This window comes from Pipistrellus hanaki (assembly GCF_964339955.1).
Source record: "Pipistrellus hanaki genome assembly, chromosome: 17".
Lineage (NCBI taxonomy): Eukaryota > Metazoa > Chordata > Mammalia > Chiroptera > Vespertilionidae > Pipistrellus > Pipistrellus hanaki.
This window is the reverse complement of record NC_140519.1, coordinates 26,061,016-26,081,539: the sequence shown is the minus strand read 5'-3', so window position 1 is coordinate 26,081,539 and position 20,524 is coordinate 26,061,016. Positions and strand designations below refer to the sequence as shown.

The 20,524-nt window shown below is 34.9% G+C and overlaps 1 protein-coding gene across 2 annotated transcripts in view; it reads left to right on the top strand.

Moving 5' to 3' along the window:
* The window catches only part of TBC1D31 (TBC1 domain family member 31), a 37,702-nt gene that overhangs the window by 9,998 nt on the left and 7,180 nt on the right, over positions 1–20,524 (top strand). For both annotated transcript variants that reach the window (XM_084864902.1, XM_084864903.1), the window contains exons 4-17: positions 208–386; positions 5,108–5,259; positions 6,586–6,745; positions 9,154–9,354; positions 10,515–10,691; positions 11,934–12,013; positions 12,093–12,239; positions 12,724–12,857; positions 15,066–15,199; positions 15,510–15,689; positions 16,836–17,068; positions 17,331–17,483; positions 18,438–18,573; positions 19,171–19,263. In XM_084864902.1, the coding sequence (XP_084721028.1) occupies positions 208–386; positions 5,108–5,259; positions 6,586–6,745; positions 9,154–9,354; positions 10,515–10,691; positions 11,934–12,013; positions 12,093–12,239; positions 12,724–12,857; positions 15,066–15,199; positions 15,510–15,689; positions 16,836–17,068; positions 17,331–17,483; positions 18,438–18,573; positions 19,171–19,263 (2,159 nt within the window). The remainder of the gene's footprint in view (positions 1–207; positions 387–5,107; positions 5,260–6,585; positions 6,746–9,153; positions 9,355–10,514; positions 10,692–11,933; positions 12,014–12,092; positions 12,240–12,723; positions 12,858–15,065; positions 15,200–15,509; positions 15,690–16,835; positions 17,069–17,330; positions 17,484–18,437; positions 18,574–19,170; positions 19,264–20,524) is intronic.

Here is a 20,524-nt window from a genome sequence, read left to right as displayed (position 1 = left end):
ATGATACACATACATGTTACTAACATGTCCTATAGTGTGTTTTATTAATGTAACATGTCCTATAGTGCGTTTTATTAACGAGACACAGGCTTCCAGTTTTGTAGATTAATGGAGGTGTCTCATAATACCTAGTCATCAGTTGAATTAATTCTTGAATGATATAGTGTTTTACCCATTTTAATAAAACCATTTTACTTTTTACCACAGTCACCAAGGAGCTTGTTAGCTGGATGAGAGGACACGAGTCATCGGTGTTTTCGATCTCTGTGCATGCATCAGGGAGGTACGCCATCACTACTTCTTCTGATACGGCACAGCTCTGGGACCTGGATACCTTTCAGAGAAAAAGAAAGCTGAATATTCTCCAGTCTGTGGGTATACAAAAGGTCAGTGAGGGGGGACAGTATGTCAATAAAAAATTTATTTTACAGTCTCCATGGAGATTCCAAAGTTCTTTAATTTGCCTTTGATAATTAAAGAAAGATAAAAGTTGTAGCCAGCTTATTCATCAGGGATTTAGGTCAAATGTCTTAGTAGGTTGTTGTTTTTTTTAATTGCTTTAATACTTAAATGAAATTTTAAATTCTAAAGAAGACAGCTTTGGGAGTTGAACCCACAATGGAAACAGTTATAAAGCAATGACACAAAAACCATCTGTTCTTTTTACCATGAAATTAAAATTAGTATACACTGGATATTTGCCGATTTTAACCTTGCTCAGACATTTTAGTTTTAAAAATAGGACTCAAAGTTAATGAAAATAAAATTAAGTGTAGGAAAGTATGTATAGTATGCAGTATTCATGTAAATATATTGTTCCAAAATAAAGCAGCATATTCTATCGGTTACCAGCCAAATTTTTCTTTTCTCAGAAGACCAGCTAGTAAATATTTTTGGTTCTCTAGGCCAAGAGCAAAATTTAGGATATTATGTGTGTACTTATATAAGCATCTATAATGAAGAAATTTGAAAATGTGAAGTTCTTAGCTGCTGGACTATACAAAAACCTGAGGTGGGCCAGATGTTGGCATTCCTGGATTATTCTGCTGAAAATAGGAAATAATTGTAAAGCCAGACTTTTATTCTTATCAAACTGTATTTTTATTCCAGTTTCTGATTCTACTTTTTAAGTAGAACTTTTGTGTGTTTTTTTTTGTTTGTTTTTTATGGCACATGATGACAGATGATGCTGTGGGTCTCATTTTATGAAGGCTCTTTTAATCTGAAACAGTCTTCCACCATTTTTACTTTATATAACATCAATTTTTTTTCTGAGTGAGAGACCAGGCTAATTGTCTTAGAAATTGCTCCATATTCTGGCTTCGTCTTACTGTTTTATCATTGATCTATTTACTCAATCTCTCACCTTTGTTTTTTTATAAATTAGAAATATAAAGGCAAGAGTAGATTCATGTCAAACATTTTGACAAGCTATTTCTCTTACGTGTATAAGATGAAAATAGTAATAACACATTATGGTTGGCTTCAGGATTGCATGTGATCATCTGTGCAAGGCACTCAGTACAGTGCTTGTTATATAGAAAGTGCTTACTAAAAGTTAGCTGCAGCTGCTACTATTTCTATTATTGCTGTTATTATCTATTATTATCGTTATTTAGCTCCAGTATGGGATTATGCAATGAAATATCTTAAAAAGCTATTAAGTGACTATATAAAAATATCTATGATGATAGAGAATCATTGATCAGCTGCCTCCTGCACATCTCGCACTGGGGATTGAGCCCATTAACCTAGGCATGTGCCCTGACCAGGAATCGAACTGTGACCTCCTGGTTCCTAGGTTGACGCTCAGCCACTGAGCTACATTGGTCCGAATATTTTTTTAAAAACACATTAAATACATGCACAATTCCTTATTAGTAATTCAAAGAGCCAAAAGTTGTTCAATAACTCACTTGGCAGCAAAATCTGATCTGACTTGAATTCATCTGGCAGAGCCTGGACTGAATTGACATGAGGCTGAAAGATTAATGTTTCTGAGTATGGGGCATTGCTCCAGTTCACCTAGGGGTTCCGCACAAATTTATAGAATATGCGTCATACTGCTTTTCTCACGTCAGAAGTAATTCTGAATTCTGGAACACAACCCCAAAGGTTTCGGATAGAGAACGATGGACCTTTGATTTCAAATGTTCTTAAAGAGCCTATTACTCCAACAGCTTTCCACTGATTTTTGTACCTAGCAGTAGCAGTAATTAATACTAATGGTGATAGATACCAGTTATTGAGTTCTTACTATGTACTTAGCACTTTGTTCTTTTTTAAGCTTAAATAACCCTAAACAGCAGATGCCATTATCCTCATTGTACAAATAGGGAAACTGAAGTTCAGAAACATTAAGTAACTTGTCAGGTGTCACACCCCTTATAGAGGAGTTGCAGTTTGAATCAAAGCCTGTTTTACTCCAAAGTCATACCTGCTTTCAGGTAAACTTATTAGTTACAACTCTTCATATTAGTAAATTTTTATTCTTTTACTGATGCTTGGAGCTAGGTTATTTTGCTCTTTAACTGGGTTTTGGAGTAAAGCCTGGGGTTTCTGATTTCTGTGGTTCAGTATGTATCAAAAAAGATTTCATGATGGATATTAGAAAATATTTAATAAAGAGTATATTACTGCCCAGGCCGGTTTGGCTCAATGGATAGAGCGTCAGCCTGCGGACTGAAGGATCCCAGGTTTGATTCTGGCCAAGGGCATGTACCTTGGTTGTGGACACAGCCCCAGTAGGGGGTGTGCATGAAGCAGCTGATCGATGTTTCTTTCTCATCGATGTTTCTAACTCTCTATCCCTCTTCCTTCCTCTCTGTGAAAAAATCATTAAAATATATTTTTTTAAAAGTATATTACTAAAGTTAATTTAATCTCTCTATATATAATAGGAGCTTACTAAAATTGCTGCTGAATTACACATTTGGCCTTAACTTGCTCTTATGACTAGCCTGTACTCTTTAAACTTGGATAAAAGCTCACATACCTCTCAAAAATGGATTTGAAAAGCATAGGATTGTCATCTTTTACAAGAAAACACCACAGCCTCATCCTTGTGCATTTGTTAGTGCTTTTACAGTTTTTTTCTAAGCTTTTTATGCTTGTCAAGAGATGACACTATCTAAATAGTGGCATGATTCATTAGGAACAATTTTATAATCATTAAACTCTGGCAATTAAAATCACAGATCTAGTAATGAATAATCATGTAGGCAATAATTTATCACAGCTATTCCCCTAAAATAGCATCTGATGCTCATTAACTTTTAAGCTTTTGCTTCTCTCAGTAGGAATAAATTTATTACTTTTCTAGAAAAATGTTGCTAGTTATAAGAATCTTATTACTTTTTTAAAACATATTATATGAATTATTTTATGTATTGTCACTTTTTTGACATTGGTTTTGAAACCATCTTTTAATGCATCCATTATAGAATACACTATATTCATTATAGGTTCTTTCTATATGGCACTTATAAATGCCTTCCTGAATCTTTTGGCAAGAGATCTCCCAGAGGTTGTCTGACTAAGTGAGCCAAAGACAACAGAGAGGGGCTGGATCAGGCAGGGGCAGAAGTTGAGTGGGCATTTTTATTATGTCTTGTTAACATGAATCCCGAGTAGGCTTTTTTATTTAACCAGTATTTTCCATAGTGCATTATTATGTATGTGTGTATTATCGTGTGTTTCTTAGCACTGTTTATTATTGAAAAAAGATACTATTATATGCCTATGAGAAAAACCAAGTGTATGACAATAGCCTGCCACTTTTGTTGAGAAAATTATGGCTTACAATTCCCTGAAGTTCTTGTATAATATTACTATTAGAATCACTTCTTAAGTATATGTATATAATAAGGTGGGTGACAATAACACAAATTGGAGTCAAGTTTGCAGAAGTATTTCAGGAAGAGCCTTATTAACCCACTATTTTTGTAACACTGGGAAAAGCCACCATAGTTTTGGTGTTTGCTTTCCCCCAGACAGTCATTCTGGTTTGCTGTCTGTTGTGACTGTGACAATAGCCATATCCAGACTAAATACTCAGGAGACACTCCAATCCACTGTTAAAAGACACTGAACACTTCACCTCCAAAGAATGCAGCATTCCAAGAGACACTGGAGATGTAACCAAGGTTCAAACCATGTGAAATGTCTCAAGGGATTTATTTTGAGAGGAAGGGCAGGAATATTTTGTCCTTAATGCATTGGTTTCTTCCATTTTCTTTTCTTCCCCCTCCCTCCCTCCCTTCTTCCCTTCCTTCTCTTCGTGTGTTTTACACAGATGACACCAAAATTATATTTGAGGCTATTGAAACTCGAGAAATTAGTAAAATGACATTTTCAACTTAGCTATCAATTTTAGTCTTACTTGTCCATTAAGTAAATTAAATCTCTAAAAAATATGATCATGTATTTGTTTTCAACTTTTTACATTTTTTTGTAAGTAATGCTCAACAAACATTTATCTTAAAGTACTTTGCTAATTTCCCCCCAAAGGATTAACTCTTAGAAATAGCTTGACTGGTTCAGAAAAGATGTGTACTTTTAAGGCTGTTGAGATATGCTGTACAGTATTTTTAACCAGTTTTGACTACCAGCAGCAGTGTGTGACAATGCCCTTTTCCAATCCTTTCACCATTTATTACGTTAACATTTATCAGTAGATAGTATTTAATGTAGTGTTTATATAAGCATAATAGTTTGTAAATATAATACATATGTGACTATATGTATAGTTGTGTATACATATATGTGTGTATTATTTTTAAGTAAATTTGATTCACATAAAATGGTATCTTGTTATTTTCATTTGAATCTCTTCTAAGGTTAAATATTTTTTAATTATTAAACTTAGCATTTTATGAATTGCCTAGTTATAGTCATGTATTTTTTATTTAAAAGATTTTACCTTTTATTTTTATTTTATAGTGGTATGTGAAATATCAGTATTATCCCCTTTGATATATTGTGAATGTATTTTTCTCTAGTTCAAGAAAAATAATTTTTTAAAAATGTTTGGCTAATGGTATAATTTTAAATTTAAGAAGGGCTATGTGATCCTTATATGACAATGACTTTTTTCCTCCATGTTTAGGTGTTCTTTCTACCATTGAGTAACACCATCCTCAGCTGCTTTAAAGATAATTCCATCTTCGCCTGGGAATGTGATACTCTTTTTTGTAAATATCAATTGCCAGCTCCACCCGAAAGCTCTAGTATACTATACAAAGTGTTTGCTGTGACCAGGTAATGAGCATTTTAAGACACTGAGAATTTTTAAGAAATTTAACTTTCAGTAAAATTTTATAAATTTTCATTCAGTATCTTACTGTCATGTGGGAAAGAAGTTTTCTTCAAACTTAGATATAGTCTGTAGAACTTGTTTTACTTTATTGTGGAAAATTTCCACTATGCACAAAAATATAAAAAAGTACATGGAGTCCTAATTGCAATACTTTCATTTGCTATAATCATCATCAGCTAATAGGCGCTTTAAAAAAAAAAAAATCCATAGCTCCACCTACTGCTTCTCTACTGCATTGTCTTAAAGCAAAGCCAAGCATATCATTTCAGCCATAACTATTTCAGTGGGTATTTTTTAAAGAATAAAAGTACTTCTTGAATAACTATAGTCAGGTGCAGCTCTCCTCCTTCCCCAGCTCTGCAAAGCCACTCACTGCACAGTTCTTTATAGACTTGGTCAGCTGAGATCAGGCTCATTTATTTGTTTGTTTGCCTTCCTCTAGACCAGGGGTAGGGAATGTCCAGCCCGTGGGCCATATAGGCCCTCAAAATCATTTGGTCCAGCCTTGCCAAGGCATTAGGGGTGAGTTAATTAAATGTTGTACCAAATATAGCAGGCTAATTTTTAAGTTGATAATTCTGTATGGCCCGTGAATGATGTTATAAATATCCACATGGACCTTGGCAGAAAAAAGTTCCCTACCCCTCCTCTAGACTGAAAATCCCTTAAGTGCAGAGTCTTACATGACTGTTCGCTACTGTCTCCCTGGCATGAGACCTGGCTGATTGATAGTGGACACTTGACAAGCCTGGTGAATGAAGCAGCAACCTTGCAAATCAATAAGCTAATTCTTTCTGTACTTTACAAACATGAAATAGCTTTGTTTGAGCAGGAAAACATTTGGTGTTTTTGGTTTTTCATATAGCAATGCTATACCAATTCTGTATAGTCATTTGTGAAATGTAGAAAGTGGGAAAGTTTGAGAGTATGAGTCAATTAACCCTAACCCTAACCCTAACCCTGGCCCTGGGTTAAGTCATCAAACAAATATTTGTTAAGCTGATTTCTTAGCACAATAGGTAAAATATATATATATATTGTAAACATGAGCTTGTCCTATGGTTGTCACTAGGTGCATGGGACCATTTAAATTAATAAAAATAAAATTAAGAATTAATTTTCTTAGAAGCACTAGCCACATGTAAGTTTTCAATCACATGTGGGTCGTAGTGACCATATTGGACAGCAAAGATGCAGAACCTTTCCATCATCACATTGGATCAAATCAAGTTCAACTAGTCTTACTTTCTCACCTTTTTATTACCTAGAGATGGCCGAGTCCTGGCCGCTGGAGGCAAATCAAACCATCTTCATTTGTGGTGCTTAGAAGCAAAACAGCTATTTAGAATCATCCAGATGCCTACTAAAGTTCGAGCCATTCGCCATCTAGAATTTCTTCCTGATAGTTTCGATGCTGGTTCTAACCAGGTTGGTAACATAACACAGGACATTCTCCTTGTTGAGAAGAATCATCCCAATTTCTGAACTGTAATAGCCCTCTCATTTAACTTGTACCCTGATTGTTATAAGGATTTGAAATTGATAATATATTGAGAAGAGTCTAAAATTGAAAAATAATTTTTTAATCTTAGGTTTTGTATGTTACTGGCAATGTACTCTTTTTCTAAAGGCTACCTTTTCATTTATTTTTCCTAAGATCAGTGTATTTTAATTTCATGCCCTACTTCATAGTCTACAGGATGCTTTCACGTGTTATTTTTTATTTGAGCCTTAAATTCTTTGAGCATAGGCAAGGAAGGTATTCTCACCATTCTACAGATTATGACACTAAAGCATAGAAACTTAATCATTATACTCCTGTTGGTTGTAATGATTAAAGGTGAGACTAGAGCTACAATTTTCTCACTTGGTTGAACAGTGTTTTATCTACCACAATTGCGCACCTCAATCCTATGAGACACGTTTCTTTGCATCTTGCCTTAGTATTCAAAGTGCATTTCCCACCCCCAATACACATCTTTTTTTTTTTTTAATAGTTGAGTATAGTCTGACCTTAACTTTAAAAAAAATATTAAAATTTTTTAAAATTATAGTTTATATTCTATATTATTTTGTATTAGTTTCAGTTATATAGCATAATGGTTAGATAATCATATACTTTACAAAGCATACCCCTGATATTTCTAGTACCCAATGGGTGTCATAGATGGCTCTTACAATATTATTGACTATATACTTCCTATGCTGGACTTCACATTCCTGTCACTATTTTTAACTTCCATTAACTTTTTTGTTTTAAATTAATTATTTTGGGTCTTATACTTTAATAAATTTTTGTATATGCTCATGATGCGTGTGTGTGTATGTATATGTATCATGTGCATATGTTTATTATATCTTAAATTTTTAAAATTTCTATTTGTTATTGTTGACAGTATTACAGATGGCCCCTGTTTCTCCCTACTTCCCCCCTCCACCCAGCTCCACCCTTAAGTTTTTTAACAGGTAACAAAGTCACATGGTTGGAAACATAAAAATGTATATAGGCAGACAGTGACATCTCTTACTCCTCCCTCACTCCCATTTGCCCAGTTATTCACTCTCCATACCACTGTTGTTCTGGTCTTTTTTTCCCCCCACTTTTTCTAGAGCTGTGCACCTTGTTTTTCTTCACTTAATTTACCTTGAAGATAATTCTATGTCCCTGCAGAACTTCCTATTTTATAGTGTTACACAATTTTTTTAACCAGTCTTATTAGTGGGCACTTCACCTTTTTTTTTTTTTTTTTCTTAAAATATATTTTATTGATTTTTCACAGAGAGGAAGAGAGAGGGATAGAGAGTTAGAAACATCGATGAGAGAGAATCATCAATCAGCTGCCTCTTGCACACCCCCCACTGGGGATGTGCCTGCAACCAAGGCACATGCCCTCAACCGGAATCGAACCCGGGACCTTTCAGTCCACAGGCCGACGCTCTATCCACTGAGCCAAACCGGTCCCGGCAACTTCACCTTTTTTTTAGTTCTTTTCTTTTACAAATAATACTTCACTGAATACCTTTTTTGCATGCAACATCCACATAGCCTGTCTGTAGGACAAAACCCCAGAATTGAAATAGTGGTATCAGTGTACGTGCTCCGTAAATGTGGCAGGTGCCCTCTGGAGAGGTTGCATCAGCTGCGAATGAGGGGGTTTCCTACAACCTGACCGACAGAGGACATGGTTTTTAGAGTGTCCCATTCACACTGCTTCCAGCAACCTCCAAACTCTGGTCTTCCATAGTTGCTCACTCATTTCTAGTATATTTTTAATTTTGTAAAATATGAGTTAAAATTTTAGGTTTTGTATGTTACTGGCAATGTACTCTCTGTTATTACCTAGAGATGGCCAATCTCTAAAAGACTAGCTTCCCTCTTACCTCTCCACTATTCTTGCAACTCAGAAACTTTCTATGTTCCCCAGATGTTAGTTATAGCAGCTGAAAGCACGTAGACCTGGGGAGCCTCACTGAGAGTCCCAGGTGTGTGGGAGCAGCAGGGTAGATGTTAGCTTTGATCAAACTTGGGGGACAGTGCAGGAATACACAGGCTCCGCCCGCCTCACTTCCCACAGCCAGTGTGGAAACCAAAGTGAAGAACTGTCTCATCTCTCTGTTCCCTTTGTAGGGATTAGTGGCTATCTCATGCCTGCCTGTGGGAAGGGAGGAGCCGGAGGTGACCTTTCTATACAGTTCCCCAGGGTGGGCTCAGGCTTGTTCCGAGGAAAGCCAGGCTTCTCTGGACCTGAGTGTGTGTGTGTGTGTGTGTGTGTGTGTGTGTGTGTGTAGTTTGGCTTTCAGACTTTTGACTTGACTTGGCTTCTCTCTATTGTTAGGCTCTAGGAGTGCTAAGTCAAGATGGTATTATGAGATTCATCAATATACAGACTTGTAAACTTCTCTTTGAAATCGGGAGCCTTGACGAAGGAATCAGCTCATCGGTAATTAGCCCACACGGGCGGTACATTGCATGTGTTATGGAAAATGGAAGTCTGAACATATATTCAGTTCAAGCTTTAACACAAGAAATAAATAAGGTATGTTATCAAGTAAATAATATCAATATTTTTAATATGATTTTTATTGATTTTTAAAGAGAGGAAGATAAAGGGATAGAATAGAAATAGCGATGAGAGAAAAACTTTATCGATTGGCTGCCTCCTGCACACCCCCTACTGGGAATTGAGCCCGCAACCCAGGTATGTGTCCTGACCGTGAATGAAACCAGTTACCTCTTGTCTCCTGGGTTGATGCTCAACCACTGAGCTACACTGGCTGGGCAATAACATCAATTTTTTAAAAACTTACATGTATCATAAAAAATAAAATCTTCATGCCACAACCTTCTAACTTCCTTGGACCTTATCCATTTTTTTAAAAATATATTTTACTCCCAAAGCCGTATCTCCAGACTTGATCTCTCACTTATCCTCCATTCTTAAATGTCTGCCTTTCTCAAGGGCATCAGTCTGGTGTCCCTGCCCCATGCAAGGTGCCCCACATAACCTGCTCCAGTCTCTTGGGTTCCAGTCTCTTTGTTTCTGTCTCACTCTTCCTTCTAGATACCTTGGAGCACTGTGACTGTTCCTACGCCTTTATTTCCTAAATCTAGTCAACACTAAGTCATTAATTTCTTAAGTATGAAATACGTGTACGTGTGTTGCCTGTCCTCCATCCATGTTAGCCACCCTTGCATTGGTCTTAACTGCTCTTGAGTAACAGTGACTTAAGCAGATACACCCACACTGAGAGCCCTCACTGCTTGCCACCGCCCATCAGTTTTTCTCAGAGAAAATTCACTTGCACCAAAGAACATTAGGGGGCTTTTGTCAGCATTGTACAGGCCAATGTCTAACACTTTCCTGCCACAAATGATCACCGTGCTACTAACCTTATCAACAGAATGCAAACATGAATTGTAGTCTGTGATCTAAGGCCAGCTTTCATGGAATTATTAAATCCTACGTGTTGTTAATCATGGGTCTTCATGTGCATTCTTCAAAGGAACGTAGCAGAAATTTGCTTTGATTTGTTAGTCAACAAGGAAACATTCTTGGATATCTTACACTTTTTGCCTGAAAAATAATTACCTATATTAAGGCTCATTATTAAATTGATCAAAACAAATTTTGTAAATCATATGTTAACAGGTCTATTTTCCAAGGAGAGCTACTAGATTATTTTTTTTCCTCTTTAGCCACCTCCTCCTTTAGTGAAAGTGATCGAAGATTTGCCTAAACGTAAACCGACTTCTGGTGATCTTAAGATAAAAGTAACATCAGGAAGAGTACAGCGGCCAGCAAAATCAAAGGACAACAAGATACAGACCAGAATATTAAAGCAAGACCTGACCAGCCATTTTGAAAATAAAGAGGTAAGAACATATCATGATTAAACTTCTGTTTGTCGTGACTGCCGTAGACAAGGCTCATGCTTTCGAGGCCATCATCACTCTTCCCTCTCTTAGGAAGTAATATGAAGAAAATAATATGAAGAGGAGAAAGTTGTGTAACAAAAATTAATATGCTTAAATTTTTTTTAATATAAAATTAACACATGCTTCCGCTTTTGTAAAAGTCAAACTGTATAGAATTGCACCATCAAATATCCTAGCCACTTGTAGCTGACGGGTACTCGAGACGTGGCTAGTCCTTACATGTGAAACACACATCAAGTATTGAGAACTTAGTGTGAACAAAAGAATGTAGCCTATCTTAATAATAACTTAATGCTGATTGTATGTTGAAATTATAACATTTTTATTATATTCAGTTAAATAATACATATTATTAAACTTAATTTTACCTGCTCCTTTTTATTTTCTACTGTGGTTCCTAGAAAGTTTTAGATGACATTTGTGACTTGTGTTACCTGTTAGACAGTGATGGTACAGAAAGGGAAAACTAAAAGCACACTTTCTTCCTTCCTGTTCTCTAGCTCACTCTTCATCTCACTCCCCAGAGGCTGTTGTTGTTGATAGTTGTTGATGTCTTTCTGAAATTTTCTGTGCATATATAAGCATATGTATATCTGCATATATTTAAGTTTTTTTACAGCACTGTCTATAACTTGTTTTTATCACTTAACAGATTAAATATCTGTTTATATTAGTACATATCGTGCTACAATGTTTAAAAAATATTTGCATAGTACTGCATTATGGATGTACTTTAATTTATCTAATTAGGACCCTGTTGGCTGGCACTTAGGTTGTATTGTCAGTCTTCTGTTAACACAATCTGTGATACAGTGAATATCCTTGTACAATTATATTTGAACATTTGCACAAATGTATCTGTAGAAGTAGATGTTTTAAAGTCAGAGTGTATGCATAAAATTTTTTATATTAATAGCCAAATTATTCTATAAAAAGGACGTACCAATTTGTCTTTTTGTCTTGTTTGAGATGATCTGTTACCGTGTGTGTGTGTGTGTGTGTGTGTGTGTGTGAGAGAGAGAGAGAGAGAGAGAGAGAGAGAGAGAGAGAGAGAGAGAGGAAAGAAAGTCCAAAGACATAAAAATATTTCTTACCATGCTTGTGTTGTAAAGCCACTGTGGGCTAGTTTACCTTTTTAGTTTTATGATTATGTTGTTCATTGATATTTTTTCTTTATAGAATGAATTGTCAGATGGATTAAATAAAAAACGTTTACAAATCTTATTAAAAGGCTATGGTGAATATCCAACAAAATACAGGTAAAATTGAAATTCTTTCATGTTAAATCGGTTTTATCCCCCAGATTTTTCATAGTAAAAAATTACATTTTCATTTCAGAATGTTCATCTGGCGCTCTCTGCTGCAGTTGCCTGAAAATCATACTGCATTTAGTAGCTTGATGGATAAAGGAGTTCACATGGCATTTCTCAATCTTCAGAGGCAATACCCCATTAAAAGTAGGAAACTACTCAGAGTATTACAGAGGTATGTTCAGTCTATTGCAGCAATGTGAATCTCCTCCAAAACGTGTATCATATACAAATAGGAAAATGGTAATTTTATAGTAGAGAAACTCAGCAGACACTACCTTAACCAATCACTCAAGTTTAAAATCGCCAGTGATAAAGCCTATCACTATATTATACATTGCTTTTGTGGTATTCTTGCCAAAAATATATAACCTCTGTCTAATCATGAGATTGTCCTCCAAGTTGAGGGACAATCTATGAAATAGCTGTCCGGTATTCCTCAAAATGTCAATGTCATAAAAGATGAGAGACGGAGGAACTCGCACATTGAAAGAAGTTTTGGTGATGGTAACGGGATGTGAGCTAGACAATAGGGAGAGAGAATTTTCAGCAAATATGCCTTCTGTAGCAAATTTGTTATTATGTAACTGTATTGTCTATTCAAATAAGCTTTAATAATAATCTGTTTTCTGGTCTTTATTTCCTTATGTTATTCACAGAACCCTATCTGCATTGGCGCACTGGTCTGCCATCTTTAGTGACACCCCGTATCTTCCACTCCTGGCATTTCCATTTGTGAAATTATTCCAGAACAACCAACTCATCTGTTTTGAAGTTGTTGCTACTCTTATAAGTAAGTAAATTATCATTAATGAAACCAAGATTGAATTCTTGTACATTTTCCTGATGGCTTTGCACCTTTGCAACATTGAATAAATCTAGTGTGAAACAATCAGATATAGAGCATAAAATAGTGCAGCCATTTACACAATAAACCTCTCATTTACAAGAATATTTGGATAGTTATATTTTAGAAGACACTGTTGTAGCTAATTATTAGTAAGAAGGCAGCAGATGGGTTTCCTACTAAAAGTCAGTTTTTACTCATAGAACGTAGTAAGTACTGTATGTAAAGCATTTAGCGTACAGAGCGGTTGTGGCAAGTACTGGCTGCTATCTCCTTCTTATCATCCAAAGCTAACATTTGAGAACTTCCTGTGTGCCAGGTACCATCTCAGTATTTTGTCTATTATCTCATTTAATCCTCACAACAATCTATGGGGTAGGTGGTGTTACTGCCCCCTTTCTGTAGATAAGGAAACTGAGGCACAGAGAGCTTAAGTTCCCAAGGTTAGGTTGATGGCAGAACAAGGACTGGACCAGGCAGGCGGAGCCTATGGCCTGTATTCCCAGTTGTTGGGTTGACTGCTTTTCATCGTCCTTTACACCGACAAGTGAGTCATTGTTCTCATGTTGGTTGATCAGATCAGTTGAACACTTAATAAACTGGACTCAAATTATAGGTTTTAACAAACATAACTAATCTTACATTTGTTTTTAAATTAGTGTTTTTCTTATACAGAGAAGGGAGAAGGTAATTATGACAAATAAAATTCTGAGAAGATCCAGGTGTACATATTGTGAATATTTCTCTTTACATGGTTTTTTGTTCATGTTATGACATTGTATTTGCTTTGATAAGTTTTCACTGATCATTGAAGAAAATATAGGAAAATATACAAAAGAAAAAAAAATCTACCACTATTCTTTTCCCCCCAAGGATAATCTGATAATATATAAGTGAATTTCTTATAAGAGCATTTCCCCCAAATCATTATATATTCTTGAAAAACATAATTTATTGCCTGCATAATGTATTTCATCTTTAGGTACACTGTAATTTATCTATTCTTCAACTGCTATGCTTCTGGGAGATTTTCCTAATTTTTTCACACTTTTAAGCTGTTTTTTATTTTTATAATCATACTAGTTTTATTTAATGTACTGTATACATTTTTCTTATTTTTATAAATTTTATAACGATTTTATTTACTGTAGTATTTCATAGTGTGCATGTACTAATTTAATCTATTGTTGGAAATTTAGTTTGTTTCTAATTTTTACTTATAAGTTAACAGTGTTATAATTATATTTACATAACTTTTATAATAACTTTTATTGGGTAGATTTCAATAATTGGTATTATTGTGTCATAAAATATGAATTTCCTAATTGATTCCTCAAAAAGGTTGTACTAGTTTGCCCTGCCAGTAACACTAAGAGTTTTATTTTAAAATGAAAAGAAACAAATTAAGGGGGTGTGGGAGGTAGAAGAGGATAAAGGGGGATTAATGATGATGAAAGGAGACTTACTTGGAGTGTGAATACACAATACAGTATACAGATGATGTATTATGGAATTCTACATCTGAAACCTATGTAATTGTATTAACCAATGTCACTCCAATAAATTCAATAAATAAAAAATGAAATAAAAACTATTAGAAACAAATCAATAAGAAAGTGCCTTGCAGCTGGGATCAGGAATGTTTTGGGAAGTTTTGTTTTACTTTTTGTTTGTTTCTTACTGACTGCTCTGAAGAAATTGGCAAATTTCTGTTAACCTAAAATATTATGTTAACATGATGGAATTTTTAGTATATGTGCTGCCGAAGCGAGCACAACATGATGGAATTTTTAAATCTATTGTTATAGAATTAAAAGAGTTTTTTTTTTCTTTATTATTAATGGGCATGCAGAGGACATGAAGAGTGGTTACATTTAAAAATTGCAAAGTTGCCGAAACCGGTTTGGCTCAGTGGATAGAGCGTCGGTCTGCGGACCAAAGGGTCCCAGGTTCAATTCCGGTCAAGGGCATGTACGTTGGTTGCGGGCACATCCCCAGTAGGGGGTGTGCAGGAGGCAGCTGGTCGATGTTTCTAGCTCTCTATCCCTCTTCCTTCCTCTCTGTAAAAAATCAATAAAATATATGTTAAAAAATTGCAAAGTTATTTGATAATATAGAAAGGTAAAGATAACTTTCCTGATTTTTTCTTCATAGCCAATTGGTGTCAACACTGGTTTGAGTATTTTCCTAACCCTCCTATCAATATTCTTAGTATGATAGAAAATGTCCTGGCATTTCATGACAAGGAGCTGCTGCAGCACTTCATAGATCATGATGTAACTTCCCAGGTAAGAAGTGTCAGGTTCTTACAATAGCATATCTTATTTTGGAAACTAGCATTCGTTCTATCACCAAACAGTATTTTCTTGAGAGAGTATAATAAAAAACATACTATTGTATTTTTAACGTTATTTCATTCTCTTTCCTCATTTAAACTGCTTTCCTGAAAGTCTATAAAGAAGGGTCCAAATTAAGGTAGTTCTTTACTTATGTTTTAAAAGTAATCATTTTAATAACTAAACCAAACTTAAGGCATCATTAGCAATGACATTATGACTTTTCCCTAGGAAACTAATGCATTTTTCTTATTCATTTTAGCTATATGCATGGCCTCTTCTTGAAACTGTGTTCTCAGAAGTACTGACAAGAGAGGAGTGGCTAAAATTATTTGATAATGTCTTTTCCAACCATCCTTCATTCCTGCTGATGACCGCTGTAGCCTACAACATATGTTCTAGAGCTCCTTTGCTCAACTGTAATCGTAAAGATGATTTTGAGGTAAATATCCTTGTTCTTAGGTAGCAGTTCTCAAGTTTCATTTCTTTCCATTGAAAAACCCATTTATTTATTGAGTACCTATTGTATGTCAGGTCCCGGTACGAAGGGGTAGGAATATAGTGGAGAGTAAGCTATACCACAGCCATGTTCTTTCAGTTTGTAGACAATTCAGCAGGCAATTGCAGCAGACTGTTAGTCTTATCTTAGCTTCAGAAAAGAATCATGATAATATGGGAGTCTTGTGCTTTTTTGCCTGTATAAAGGATATTTAACAATTGAATTTATTCCGTACATGATTTTATCACAGTGACCCATCTGGTCTGTGATAATCTGAATGCGTATTACATGTGCTGAATGCTAACTGAGAATTTTGAGGCTTGGCAAGAGAGTGACTGAAAGAAAGCAGTAGAGATGCTTTTGGAAAGGAGAGGGTTTTTGGTAGACAGGTTGAATTAAATTAGGGGGTTTTTTTGTGTGTGTTTTTTTTTCTTCTTATTTTGTGATCCCTGACAAATTAAACTTTATTTTTACTGTATGCTCACAAGATAAATATGTGTATGTGGGGGGGATAAGGGAGCATTGTGTAAATCTATTTTTGCCCCACTTTTAGGGGGCTTTGTGAATCAGAGTTTATTCTTGTATTGTTATTTAGTAATTATTATGTTTTCCATCTGAACAACTATAAACCTACTTTTGGCCTGCCCTGTATGAATTCAGATCTGCCAGCAGAACAAGATAATGTGAAATTTTTTCAGATTAAAAAAAAAAATCAAACTAATTTATTTTCAAAGGATAATTTCCCCCCAATTTATTTATTTTGCATTTTGAAGGGATAAAATCCAAGTAGAAGCATTTGTTCCACTGTTGAAGTATTCTTCTATTATTTAAGATGCCTTCATTTTGAGTTAAAATTTTAAAGTGTTATTTCGAAAGTGTATAATGTGGTGGTGAAGTTTTTTTACACTTTGAAAATGAAAAATTGGATCTTCATTTTAGAACTTGGGTTAAGTAGAGCTTCCTTGAATTTGAAAAAAAGAAATCCTCTTCATGATAAAGTCACAGTTACATTTTTAAACTCCCTTTTTAATTCTACCTGTAAATGCTTTGTTAGGTAAATCTCGATTTAAACACAAATTTTTCTTACAGTACTTTTTTCACCATCGGAATAACCTGGACATAAGTGTTGTAATTAGAGAAGTTTATCGTCTCATGAGTACCACACCTGCTGACATTCATCCGGAGAATGTGCTCAGTGGCTTTGTGGCACTGACAAAAGGACAGTACCCAGTATTTAACCAGTACCCCAAGTTCATCGTGGACTATCAGACACAGGAACGGGAAAGAATAAGGAATGATGAATTGGAGTACTTAAGAGAGAGGTAATCCTGGAAAAGTTGTTCTTCGATAGAAACAAGATCTATTATAAATGTAAACAAGAAAAGTTTTTATGAAAAATACATGTACATGATTATGTATTTGTGTAAAATTAGCATTTAAAGGCTGGAAATATCTCTAAAGATATTTAATTCTTACATATAGAAGTAAAACAATTGTATATTATCAGTTATACGTTTTGGTTGTTCTTGGACTTAAGTTTTCTTGTTTGCATTTTCATATAATAACAACTATTACCTACTTAAGGCAGACGGTTAAGAATATGCAAGCTGAAGTGGATCAGCAAAGAGCTGAAGATGAAGCTTGGTGCCAAAAACAAGAACTGCTTCATAAAGCGGAAGAAGCAAGGAGAGAAATGCTCCTACAAGAGGAGGAGAAGATGATACAACAAAGACAGAGGTAGGTTTTATCAGCTTGAAAAAATCTGGACTTACAAGTTAGTTGAACATTTTTTTTTCATTTTTCATTATAGGAACAGCTCTATATGTGGCATTACTGTGGTATTTCCATTAAGCAAATATTTAAGTTAATAAAAAGAAATCTGTATATATGCCACTTTTCAAATGTAATAAAATCAAGTGTCATTTCCCAACTATGATATAACTGCACTGATTATTCAGGATAATACAAGATCTATGTGCCTGGGAGGACATTGTTAGAAACATTATCTCACAATGGGCAGAAATGCTCTGTATTACTGTTCTGGATAAATTTCCTTTGGTGGAGCATAGTTTTTAGAATTATGTTTTAAATACATCTGCGTGACCTGCCAATTGAAACATACAATGATTATCTCGTCATGCATTTCATACTTTGAAGATAGGGGAAGAAGCATTAAATGCTTAAAGGTAAAATGCTGAAATTAAGATGATCCTTTTTCTTGGGTGTGTCTTTATGAAACAGATTTCTAATGTGGTTAAAAGGAGCTACCAAGCAAAGCTATAAGCCTTCTCCTAAAATTCTAAGAATAAGTATAATCTTGGGTAACCTTGGAGCATTTTTTGGCATTCTTCCTTGAAATAGAGGCTATCACTTGCAATGAGAGGATCTGAGTAGTAAAGCTTAAGAAGAACTTGTGCATATGAGAAGGAGACTTGTCATGTTCATGAGTGCAGACCTATAACTGGGCATCTTTCATGTATACTGTAAACAAAGCTGGAGGCAGGGGCACCAGTGAAATTGGGGAAGTGGACCAAAGTAGGAAGGCCCGTCCTTGTGAAGTGTAATGCTTTTCCATTTAAATCTATAATGGGAAATGTTATTTTTTCTTCTTGATATAACCTGTATGACTTTCCATGTGAACAACTGTAACCCTATTTTTGCGTCCCCGCCCCCCTACATTTTGTATTTAAGACTAGCTGCTGTGAAAAGGGAGCTGAAAATACAGGAAATGCATTTACAAGATGCCGCAAGAAGGCATTTGCTGAAGCTTCAGCAAGATCAGCAGGAAATGGAACTAAAAAGACTGGATGATGAGATTGAGAGAAAGGTTTATTATTTATTATTCTTAGTATTCTTGCATCCTCTTCACTTAGTATCATTTAAATGTAATGAACACCTTTAAGTTAAATATTACCTCTGGAGTTCACAATGAATGCTAAATGACCCCTCTAACTTAATTGACTTTTCCCCTCAACTATTCTCATTCTCTTTCATATATTTCATCATGGTTAAATATTTTAGAAATGCCAGGAAAATTAGTCAGGTTGACCAGTGTCTTTGTGATTAAACATTCTATATTTTTATCCACTGCAAATTTAAATTGCTCAAGTTTTACTAACTTGTAATATTGGCTAATGTAATATGGTAAGAACTGTCATCTGTTCTCCCAGTCTGGTAAATAAGCATATGATAATTGTGCTTTCTTTTTTAGAAAATTAGGCTTAACTTTAACTCTGACATTATTCATAGATTCCACAGCGAATGTTAATATAATATCAATTATTCTGATTTCAAAAACTCAATACCTATTATTTTAAACACTTGTAGTGAGTTGTTTAGATTAAAAGATTACTAAATCTATTAAACAAAAATTATTTTGTAAATTCTTTTGGTATTCACAGTTTGTGGTTTTCTTTGAACATAGGTAAATATGAGGGATCGAGAAATTGCTACCACAGCCAAAGACCTAGAAATTAGACATCTGGAACTCGAATCACAAAAAAGACTTTATCAGAAGGTATAAATCAACTATTTCCAATATAAGAAAAACACGGTTCATACAAACTCTTTTTTAAACTGTATTTTTCATGTTTTTTTTAGTGTTCATTTTATTTGTTGTTGTTTTTTTTAAGAAAAACAGTGTCATCTAGGATTGTAAGGTAGCAAAAATGTCTGAATATACAGTTTGTTGTGTGTTTTTTTTTCGCTTAATCAAATTCTTTTCTAAATGCTATATATCTTTGTAGTTATCATTTGCAGTAGCTATTAATGAGCCATAACTTAAACTGTTTTTCTGCTGTTGGTAGTTTAAGTGGTTTAGAATTTTTGGCAATAGCCGGGACCGGTTTGGCTCAATGGATAGAGCGTCGGCTTGGGGACTGAAGGGCCCTGGGTTCGATTCCGGTCAAGGGCATGTACCTTGGTTGCGGGCATATCCCCGGTAGGGGGTGTGCAAGAGGCAGCTGATCGATGACTCTCTCTCATCGATGTTTCTAGCTCTCTATTTCTCTCCCTTCCTCTCTGTACAAAAATCAATAAAATATATTTAAAAAAAAAAAAAAAGAATTTTTGGCAATAAACTTCTTCATACATGTCTTCTCTGCATATAATTGAAAAACATTTTTATTTTAAACTAATTGTATAGTAATTACGCTGCAAATAGAGAGTTAGAAAAGTAGAAAAAACTCTGTTAGAAAATAACTGCTAAATATCATCAATAAGGATAAGTGAGGTTATTTGCTACGAACAATTGGTATTTTGCTTTTTCAACTTCAATCTTCTTGAATACTGTTTACTATCCCACCCCCAGCCCCACACCTGTACCTATTCACACTCACTCCCGTTTCCCTCCCTGGCAACCACTAATTTACTTTCTGTCTCTGTATTTATCTATTCTGGACATTTCATATAAATGAAATCTTACCATTTGTGATCTTTTGTGATCAATAAATTTCTTTGATAGTATAATATTGATATTTTCAAGGTTCAGTCATGTTGTAGCTTGAGTCAGCATCTTATTATTTTCAGGGCTGAATAATAAATATTCCATTATATGGACAGATCACATTTTGTTTCTTCATTCATCAGTTGGTGGATATTGGGGTTGTTTTCACTATGATGAGTAGTGCTGCTAAGAACATTCACATACAACTTTTTGTTTGGACATACATTTTCAATTTTCTTAGATACCTAGAAGTATAGAGTCCCAATTTCTCCCCATTCTTATGAACAATGGTTGCTGTCTATCCTTTTGATTATAGCCATGTTGTAGATGTGAA